Source organism: Cnephaeus nilssonii (genome assembly GCF_951640355.1).
Source record: "Cnephaeus nilssonii genome assembly, chromosome: 5".
NCBI lineage: Eukaryota > Metazoa > Chordata > Mammalia > Chiroptera > Vespertilionidae > Cnephaeus > Cnephaeus nilssonii.
The window spans coordinates 22785720-22795722 of NC_137076.1; the positions used below are offsets into that span (position 1 = coordinate 22785720).

Sequence of the window (10003 nt, forward strand, 5' to 3'; positions counted from 1 at the left end):
CCAGACTCAGGCTGTGTGTGTTTCTTTGGGGGGCTTGGGGACCAGTATACCACAGGAATAGGCAGGGCTTGGGCTGAGGGCCCGAAGCTTTTATTTCTCCCCTTGTCCAAGGGTGGTGGGTGGGCCCCACTACACAGCCACCTGGCTTCTGGCCAGATCTGCCTCCCTCTGCTCCCGCCGCTTCTTTCGCTGGAGCAGCCGCCGTTCGCGCTCAAACTCCTTCATTCGCATCACGTAGCTGTGGGCAGAGCGTGAGAAAGGGCGTTATAGCTCCTTGGCCTGATTTGGCCCTCCCTTAGCCCTGGGAAGCCAACAGTGGGGCTGGAACTGCACCGCAGAGCACTCTGGGAGGCCTCGGAGACCTGTGCCCCTGGTTTAAGTCTGTGGTCTGCCCCCTCTCTGCCTCTCTGGTGGACACTGGTGAGCCCTCCTACCTGGAACCCTGGCATGGCTAATCCTCCAGGTGGCCTCAAAGATGCCTGCCCCACCTGCCTCCACCCAACACACCTCCTGAGTCTTTTTTCAACTAAGCTGGGGCCTGGCTAGAAACTCGGGTTAGTTCACTGTCCTTTGCCTCAAGATCCTTGGGCTGAGGGGTAGGTGGGGCGGGGGGGGGGGGGGGGGGGGGAGTGAGGGATAAGGGGGGTGGGTCTGGGGCTCACTCGAGGTGCTCGCAGTAGTCCCAGTCGTGCTGCTCGTGTTTGCAGGCCAGGAAGTTGGGGAAGCTGTCTCGCTTGCATTTCAGCAGCCGGATAAGGTAGTGAGCGCAGTAGTCTCGTTGCTGGAGCACCAGCTGTGCATCATTCATCTGCTGCTGTGTGGCCACCATCTCTGTGGGAAGGGAGTGGGTGGGACTCAGCCAGGGTGGGCTTTTGGGGGCTTAACTGCTGGAGGTTCCCCATGATGCCCTGAGTCCAGGGAGACACATGCAACCAGGAGTCACAGCTCAGGCCCGCCCCCCACAGGTCAACTGTGTGGCAGCAGGTGACTGCCATCCTCTGACAGATGGAGTGTCCTTTTCTCATTTGTCCAAAGGCAATCCTGGACACTGAGGCCCAGACAAGGGAAGAGTCCCTGTCTCCCCATCACCCCAGGCACCTCAGCATCCACACTGGATCCTCATCTCCCCTCTCCTCACTCTGGGATCACTTTGCCAACAGTCCCATCCTGCAGAACCCACTTTCTCCCAGCGCTCCCCTCTGCTGGGCATAACCCAGTGTGGGGGCTGGGCTGCTGGGGTGACCTGGATCCCGGCTCTGCCCTCTCACCAGAGTGTGGCCTCTTGGAAACCCAGTTTCTTCCCCTAAGGAGTGGACTAACAGTCCCCACTCCAAAATCAACTGAGCGAGCATGAAGGAGCGAATGTAAGTGCTCAGTGGCCACCTCAATGAGAGCTGAACTAGCCACTGGGCTTGCGCCCCACCCACCTGGCAAACCTGACCTGGGACCAAGTCACCCTTCAGGAGGCTGACTGGGGCCCTTAGAAGTCTGGGTGCACACTCCATGCTGGCAATCTCCCAACTCCCCTGCAGGCTTCCCCCACTGGCTTCTCTTCCCTCTGCTTCTGAACCCCGTGTCTGTCTCCTTCAGGCCTGGTCCTCATCTCCTGTCCCCACAGAACCCCTCTGGCTCCCACACTCTGCCCACACAGGGCTCTCACAAGGGCAACTGAGACCCCAGGACACTGCTCTTCCTTAGCGTCTTTCTTGAACATTCTCTTCCCCTCCCCAGGTTTCCTCCCATCTCTGTGGCTTTGGCTTTCTGAGGTTCTTGCTGAGAGCCTTTGCTCCTTTTAATCCATGGCTTCCATCAACACCCCATAGACCAGCGGTTCTCAACCTGTGCGTCGTGACCCCTTTGGAGGTCGAACGACCCTTTCACAGGGGTCGCCTAAGACCATTGGAAAACATATTTACATTACGATTCATAACAGTAGCAAAATTTACAGTTATGAAGTAGCAACGAAAATAATTTTATGGTTGGGGCTCACCACAACATGAGGAACTGTATTAAAGGGTCTCGGCATTAGGAAGGTTGAGAACCACTGCCATAGACCATTAAGCCCCAACTTGGTACCCCCACCCTCACCTTGTCTGAGCGCCAGGCCCATAATCCACCTGTAGCCCCCCTGCTGGTTTCCATGGCAATGTGACTGCTACCTGCACCTGGCACAATCAGTCAGCAGTTAGGATTTATGGAGTACCTAGGTGTTAGGGATCCTGCTCTTGGAGGGACACACAGTACAAACAGGTGGAGCCAATGTCACAGAACGTCCACAATGCTAAGTACCGGAAAATAAAGGGGGGGGGGGAAGAGGCAGTGTTGGGGTGGGTCACAATTTTAGATGAAGGGGTCCTTTAGAAAGTGGCATCTGAATATCTGAATGTGAAGGATGAGACATGAAGACACCTGGGGGAAGAGCATTCCCAGTAGGGGAGCAACAGGTGCAAAGGCCTGAAGGTGAGGGGACAGGCCTTGGGGTGCCCCAGGGATCTGGGTTGAGCATGTGGTCTGAGTGGGCTTGCTGAGTGCAAGATGCTCGTTAACACTGTGGAGAGGCGCCAAGTAGGCCGCGGGGTCCATGAGTCGGGTTCAGGGTCAAGGCCCAGCTGGAAGTAAAAACTTGGGAGCACTGGGACACAGAAGGCATCTGAAGCTAGGGAACTAGCAGAGAACCCTAGGGAGTGAGTGGAGACCCTGGGGCTCCCCAATATTTACGATACGGGGAGAGGGGGGAGAATCAGTGAAGGAGCCCACACTGAGGTGGGCAGGAGTGGGGGGATCCTGGCAGCCAGGTGAGGAAGGGCTTCCAAGAAGAGGCAGCGATCAGCTATGCCTGGCACTGCTGCAGTGGGGCCGGTTAGAACTGGGAATTGACACGGGGTATAGCAATAGTGTGTGCGACAAACTGGATCAGAGCTCTTGCAGTGAAGTGGAGAGAGCTGGAGGGGGAGGGGGTCCAGGAGGGGATTTAAAACAGTAAAAGTAACTATTGTATTTGCATGTCGATGGGAAAAACAATGTTACAAGAGAAAGGGAGAATGATAGGGGTGCCCTTGGACAGGTGAGAGGACGGGATGGAGGTCACAAGGGGTTTTCTGGAGCAGGGCCAGATCATCTGAAGTAACAGCACAGGAGGAGTGCCAGGGAGCCATGAGAGCTCTTTTGACAGTTTCTATTTTCTTTTTTTATTTCAAAAATATGTTTTTATTGATTTTTTTTTTCAGAGAGAGGAAGGGAGATAGAAACATCAATGAGAATCATTGATCGGTGCCTCCTGCACACCCCCTACTGGAGATGGTGCCTGCAAGCCAGGCAGGTGCCCCAACCAGGAATCAAACTGTGACCTCCTGGTTCACAGGTGGACATTCAACCACTGAGCCACACTGCCGGACTCCACTGATTTTTAGAGTGGAAGGGAGGGGGAGAGAGAGAAAAACATTGATGTGAGAGACACATTGATTGGTTGCCTCCCACATGTGCCCGACTAGGACCAGGGATCGAACCTGCAACTTGACTGGAATCGAACCCGAGACCCTTCAGTGCGTGGGCCAATGCTCTAACCACTGAGCAAAATAGGGAAACAGCTTCTATTTTCTGAATAAGAGAACTCAAAGTGACTAGCTGAAAGGAGGTACTAGAGTCAGAGAGAAGGATGGGACACTCATCTAGGAAAGAGGGGGCCAGGAAATGTATCAGCAAAGCCAGCAGCAGGAAGGATCAACCAGGGGGTTGATGGGGAGAACAGTTGTGGAGGCTGAGTGTTTTCCCCCCATGATGTTCAGCTGAATAGGGACAGGAGCCAAGGAGAGCTGGGCTTAACCAGGGTTGTGGTTTAGCCAAGCAGGAGAGAGGAGCAGGAGGCTGTGGGTGTTTGCAAAACAGCAAAGTGGGGTGAGAGAAGCAGGGGGAAGGATCAACGTGTAAGAAGGTAGGTGGATCAATGGACTGCAAGCTCATGCAGGGCTGAACAACTACCAGGAACCGGGCCATTGGAGGACCACTTCCCAACGTTCTCTCAAATCCAGACCTCTCTGCACATCCCTGTCTCCAAGTCCTCGCCCACCCGGCAGCCCGCACGGCCTTTTGCCAAAGCAAATCTGATCGAGTCTCCTCTGCTTACAAACGCTGGCTCACCCCTCTCCCGGGTCTCCGCGTGGTCAACTCCTATTCATTACCCTGAGGTCCGGCTTCCAGCTATTGCCTCCTGGAAGCCTGCCTCCATACCACTCCAAGGTGTAGACCCCCAGATCTGCCTGGGGCCGCTGTCTCACCCCAAGGGCCGCGAGTTTCCTTTAATCGGTGCCTGCTGTATCCATGGTGCCCAACGTGGGACCCTGGCCCAGGACTGGCGTTTGATGTGCTTGTGGTATTTTTACTACCTTTAAAAGCAACGTGCAGCCCCGGCCGGTGCCGCTCAGTTGGCTGAGCGTCGTCCCATGCACCTAGAGGTCGCCGGGCTGGATTCCCGGTCGGGGCACATGCCCAGGATGCGGGCTTCATCCCCGGTGTGTGCAGGAGGCAGCCCATCTATGTTTCTCTCTCTAAAATCAATAAAAACATACTTAAAAAAAAAAGAGCAACGTGCACGACAGTATGTATGGCGTGAGTCCCCTTGTGTTTTCTTGCATTTAAGAACAGGCGTGACATCGGGACAATGAACACGTCCCTTCGCAAAGAGCCCTCCCCTGGGTCCCCGCTGACTCCAGGACCAAGCCCAGCTCCCAGCGCCCGGTTAGCCCCCTATCGCCACTCTCCCCCCGGGTTTTTCCTCAAGCCGTGCCCTCTGCCCTGAAAGCCTCCACACTCAGGCAGGGTCGCGCTTGCCCTCCCTACTCCCCGCGGCCAGGTCAGGGCTGGGCCCAGCCCGGCGGACCCCGGGGTTAAGGCGTCCGCACCCCACGCTCGTTGGCCGCGCCTGCGCATTGGATCTCACCGCGCTCCTTGCGCCCGGGGAAGCCGTAGTCGGGCGGAAAGGTGGGCATCCGCAGGGGGTCTGGCTCCCCTGAGGAATCGCCCAGGTAGCGCCTGGCCAGGTGCGCTCCCATGGCTGCTGTCGCCACAGATTCCTGTGGCACTCAGGTCACCTCGTTCCTATCCGGAAGCACTGCCCCTTCGCTAGTCTCAGCTTCCGGGTTGCGCTGGCCGTCACGGGGATCATAGAGACGAATGAGTCCGGAGGACTTCCGGTATTTCTGGCGTCACCTGGTGGCTATTTGGAGACATTACAGGCGCGGCGCGCCCCTTTCAGCATCCTGTGACTGCCAATGAATGCAGGGGTGTGTTTTTTTTGTTTTTTGTTTTGCCTCTGGATAGAAATCCACTTGGGTGGGGAACAGAAGGGAGGAAGGACGACGTGGGTCCGGGGCCTTCCTCTACCCTCACTGGGCGCCCCTGGTCTCCCCAGGCTACAGCACAAATGGAGACATTTTTTCATATTATAATCATATTTTTTAAAAACATGGTTTTTCACAAAAAACATTCGAATTTGTTTTAAAAAGCCTTGCATAGTATCAATGATATATTTAGTGAATATCAAAAGTTTAAATAAAATTATTCCAAAAAAACCTTTTAGTGAATTTAATTTAAATATGCAAATAAAGTTATCTAATATATAAAAGGCTAAGCAACCGCCAGTGCCTATGATGCGCACTGACCACCAGGGGGCAGACGCTCAATGTAGGAGCTGCTGAGCTGCGGTGACTTGGCAGCAGCGGTTCTCAGGTGACAGACGGGAACCAGAGAGGAGGGAGCCCGGTTCCTAGTGGGGCCACACGATTCCACCTTTGGCCGTGGGTTATGTTGTTGCTGGGGCACTGTCGGCCAAGAATTTGGCTTACTGCCAAGCTGCAGTGACCACAGACACCCTTCGAGTCGTCCCAGGTGTGACTGGCCAGGGAGGGACTGAGGGAGGTTGGCTCCAGGGCGTGTCCGGCCCTGTCTTGCCCAGTCCCACCCCGCCGGCCACCTTCTAATTAATTTCCTTTCAATGTGCACGAACCCATGCACTGGGCCACTAGTTTATAACTAAAACCATTGAGAGCCAAAATGTTAAATAAATCCTATTGAATACTTTTGTGAAAATGAAACAAGTTGCAATTCTAGTATCCCTCTAGTGGCCACTGTAAAGAAGTGGTATTACAGCCTGACAATGTGACTCAGTGGTTGAGTGAGCATCTACCTATGAACCAGGAGGTCATGGTTTGATTCCCAGTCAGGACACATGCCCTGGTTGTGGACTTAATACCCAGTGGGGCAGGGGGAGGGCATGCAGGAGGCAACAGATCAAATGATTCTCTCTCATCACTGATATTCGGTCTCTCTGTCCCTCTCCCTCTCTGAAATCAATAAAAGCATATATAAAAAAGAATTTGTATTACATTTCACACCTATTACATTAGGGCTTACCTATATGCAAATTTAAGAGTACATTATTTAATACTGCTAAATATTTCTTGGCCTCAATGTGCAACTGCAACAAATGTGCTAATTTGTTACTCTCTCTGGAATCTGTCATTGGAATACAAAGAGCAGCCATTCATTGGGAGCTTGGCAGTGTTGGGAAATGATACTTGGTTATGTAAGAATAGATTTCATTAGACAAGGGCTTGTGGGTTGAAGTGTGTCCCCTCACCACAAAATATAGGTTGAAGTGAAGCCCAGCTGGTGTGGCTCAGTGGTTGAGCATTGACCTATGCACCAGGAGGTCACCAGTTTGATTCCCAGTCAGGGCACATGCTTGTGTTGCAGGCTCCATCCCCAGCAGGGGCTGGCCAGAGGCAGCCAATCAATGTTGATGTCTCTCTCTCATTGATGTTTCTCTCTCCCTTTCCCTCCCTCCCTCTCTAAAAATCAATAAAACATATTTAAAAAATATGTTGAGCTCCTAACCCCTGGGACCTGTGAATGTGTCCTTATTTGAAAATAGTCTTAGTAGGTGAAATTAAGATGAGATCATTCTGGATTCAGATGGGTCCTAATCCAATGGCTGGTGTCCAGCTAAGCACACACGGAGAGCATCATGTGAGATGAAGGCGACCATCAGAGTGCTGCTTCTACAAGCCAAGGGATGCAATGGATCCCGTCAGGAAGGCTCCTCTTCCGGAGCCTTCATAGTGAGCACGGCCCTGCCCCACGCCATATTCTGCACTTTCAGCCTCCAGAACTCTGAGACTAAATTCTTGCTGTTTTAAGCCACCTACTTTGTGGAACTTTGTTATGGCAGCCTTAGGAAACGAATACACAAGATATTTGTCTTTTCTCCTACATAAGCTTGTCTTCCTCATACTCCAAAGCAGCATCTGCTTCCATCATCGGCAGAACCAGAACCTCAGGATTCAGACACAGTAGGACATCAGCCAGAGAGGCTGGGACGCACTCCCCTGGGGCCTGAATGGCTTCAATATCAGGACGTTTAGTTACGGTTGTTCTATGCCAGCTCTATCTCCTGGGACAGCGATGACCTGGGTTCTTCAGAAAATTTATTTTGTGTTCGTAATAGGTAAGGTCCCTCCACTTGGGCCAGCTGGGGATTTCTGCCATGTGAGAGAACAGATGTCCTGGGTTAGAATCCTAGTAGTATGGCCTGGACAAGGGCCTTGAGCTCTCTGTAAAATGGAAATGTTGATTTTAATGTTGTAAGGATATGAGGTGCTTATAGAAGTGTTTGGCACATAGTGTTAGATAAGTATTACTTATTATTACTACTTCATGCTTTTTTTGGGGGTCTTTTTTGTTAATCCTCACCTGAGGATATTTCCCCATTGCTTTGTAGAGAGAGTGGAAGGGAGAGGGAGAGACAGGGAGAAACCTCGATGTGAGAGACACATCAATTGGTTGCCTCCCGCACACACTCCGACCAGGGCTGGGGAACCTGCAACCAAGGTATGTGACCTTGACCGGAATTGAACCTGGGACCTGTCAGTCTGCAGGCTGACGCTCTATCCACTGAGCCAAACCAGCTAGGGCCATACTTCTTTAATGAGTGGCCGTTTCAGAACTTTGAGGACACAGAGGTGACCAAGAAGAGAAGGGGGGGGGTGGAGGGAATCTCTCTCCACTGACAGTCCCATGAGGGACCTTAATATAACCTGTAGGGCGTCAAATAGTGGTCCCTCTCCAAGATATATCCATGCCCTTATCCTCAGAACCTGTGAGTGTGACCTTATTTGGAAAAAGTGCCTTTGCAAGTGTAATTAAGCTATGAATCTTGAAGGAAGAGTAAGGGTCTGGGACAGCTGGAGGCGGTGGTGGTAACTAGGATGAATGGTTTCCACCAGTGGTAACTCCTCCAAATTATTCTTTGGGCCCTAGCTGGCTTGGCTCAGTGGGTAGAGCGTCGGCCTGCAGACTGAAGGGTCCCAGGTTCAATTCTGGTCAAGGGCACTGCCTGGGTTGCTGGCTCCATCCCCAGTGGGGGGTGAGGCAGCCGATCAATGAGTCTCTCTCATCATTGATGTTTCTATCTCTCTCTCCCTCTCCCTTCCTCTCTGAAATAAATGAAAAACAAAAACAAAAAACAAATTTGTCTTCGGGCCACAACTCTTGGAATAACTTTACGAAAGGAAAGGTAGTTTGCATCTGTCTGCTCCACGGAGAAATGGCCAACGTGCTCCGTAACAGAGTCAGACTGGTTTTCTATCTCCAGTTTGTTTTTCTATTTCCAACTCTTTAGTTCAAAGGGTTGTCAATCCCAAAAGCCTTTTCAAGTGCAGGATCTTCAGGTTCTGATGAATCTCCTGTGGCCTCTGCACCTCCCGATGTATGCTCTCGAACAGTGTGGCCGGATGAAATGATGGGACCATGTGGGCCTCAGGATCAGAGATTCCAGGTTCCTGGGTCCATAAGGTTTGTTACCTCAATGGGACCACGTCACAGAAGAAAAGCCAGGTTCATAAACCTTGACCTGATGTTCTAATAGAACCTTTATCAAGTGGAAGACGTGAGTGTGTGATGGCACGTGTGAATGAATTTCAGGGTAATGGTCACATGTTGAACAAGACATTAACAGTGCAGAAACAAACTTTGAAAGTGCCAAAGAAGATGTGCAATCCAAACGTCTCCAGAATTGCTTTTCAATCACAGTTTCCAGAAAAGGCCATCAATGAACTAATGATTCTGACTGTAACACAGAAGATGAAGAATGATATGACTATTTGAAGTGAGGAGGTAGAAAATGAAAGAGTAGCTGAACCGGTTTGGCTCAGTGGGTAGAGCGTCGGCCTGTGGACTAAAAGGTCCCAGGTTTGAGTCCGGTCAAGGGCATGTGCCTTGATTGCGGGCACATCCCCAGTAGGGGGTGTGCAGGAGGCGGCTGATCGATGTTTCTCTCTCATCGATGTTTCTGACTCTATATCCCGCTCTCTTCCTCTCTGTAAAAAATCAATAAAATATATTTAAAAAAGAAAAGAAAATGAAAGAGTGATGCCCTTAAAAAAGTTCATCAGTGGTGCTAGGGAAATATGCTATGCTCTTTGAGCCAAAGGCTATTGGGCTGACTTTATTTATTTATTTATTTTATTAAATATATTTTTATTGATGTCAGAGAAGGAGGGAGAGGGAGAGAGAGAGAAACACCAATGATGAGAGAATTATTGATCAGCTGCCTCCTGCATGCCCCACACTGGGGATTGAGCCCACAACCTGGGCATGTGCTCTGACTGGGAATCGAACCGTGACCTCCTGGTTCATAGGTTGATATTCAACCACTGAGCCACGCCGGCCGGGCTGGGCTGGCTTTATTGACCCATCATCTGGTTTGGCAGTTTTGGACCATATACAAACAACACTCTTTTTAAAAAAAAATATTTTATTGATTTTTTACAGAGAGGAAGAGAGAGGGATAGAGAGTTAGAAACATCGATGATCAGCTGCCTCTCGCACACCCCCTACTGGGGATGTGCCCGCAACCAAGGTACATGCCCTTGACCGGAATCGAACCTGGGACCCTTGAGTCCGCAGGCCAACACTCTATCCACTGAGCCAAACCGGTTTCGGCCAAACA

General features: G+C 51.4%; 1 protein-coding gene across 1 annotated transcript; it reads right to left on the reverse strand.

Moving 5' to 3' along the window:
• Positions 1-74: 74 nt before the first annotated feature.
• Positions 75-5120, reverse strand: NDUFB7 (NADH:ubiquinone oxidoreductase subunit B7). Its single transcript, XM_079771176.1, has 3 exons — positions 4937-5120; positions 663-831; positions 75-238 (listed from the first exon to the last, which is right to left on the reverse strand). Exons 1-3 carry the CDS (start codon positions 5046-5048, stop codon positions 130-132), a joined length of 390 nt encoding a protein of 129 aa, XP_079627302.1. The 5' UTR covers positions 5049-5120; the 3' UTR covers positions 75-129.
• Between the last annotated feature and the right edge of the window lie 4883 nt (positions 5121-10003).

Coding starts and splice junctions, on each gene's coding strand:
- NDUFB7 (XM_079771176.1), bottom strand. CDS start 5,048: ATGGGAGCGCACCTGGCCAGGCGCTACCTGGGCGATTCCTCAGGGGAG. Junction 832..4,936: donor CCCCGGGCGCAAGGAGCGCG/GTGAGATCCAAT, acceptor CCCTTCCCACAG/AGATGGTGGCCACACAGCAG. Junction 239..662: donor GACTACTGCGAGCACCTCGA/GTGAGCCCCAGA, acceptor CTCTGCCCACAG/CTACGTGATGCGAATGAAGG.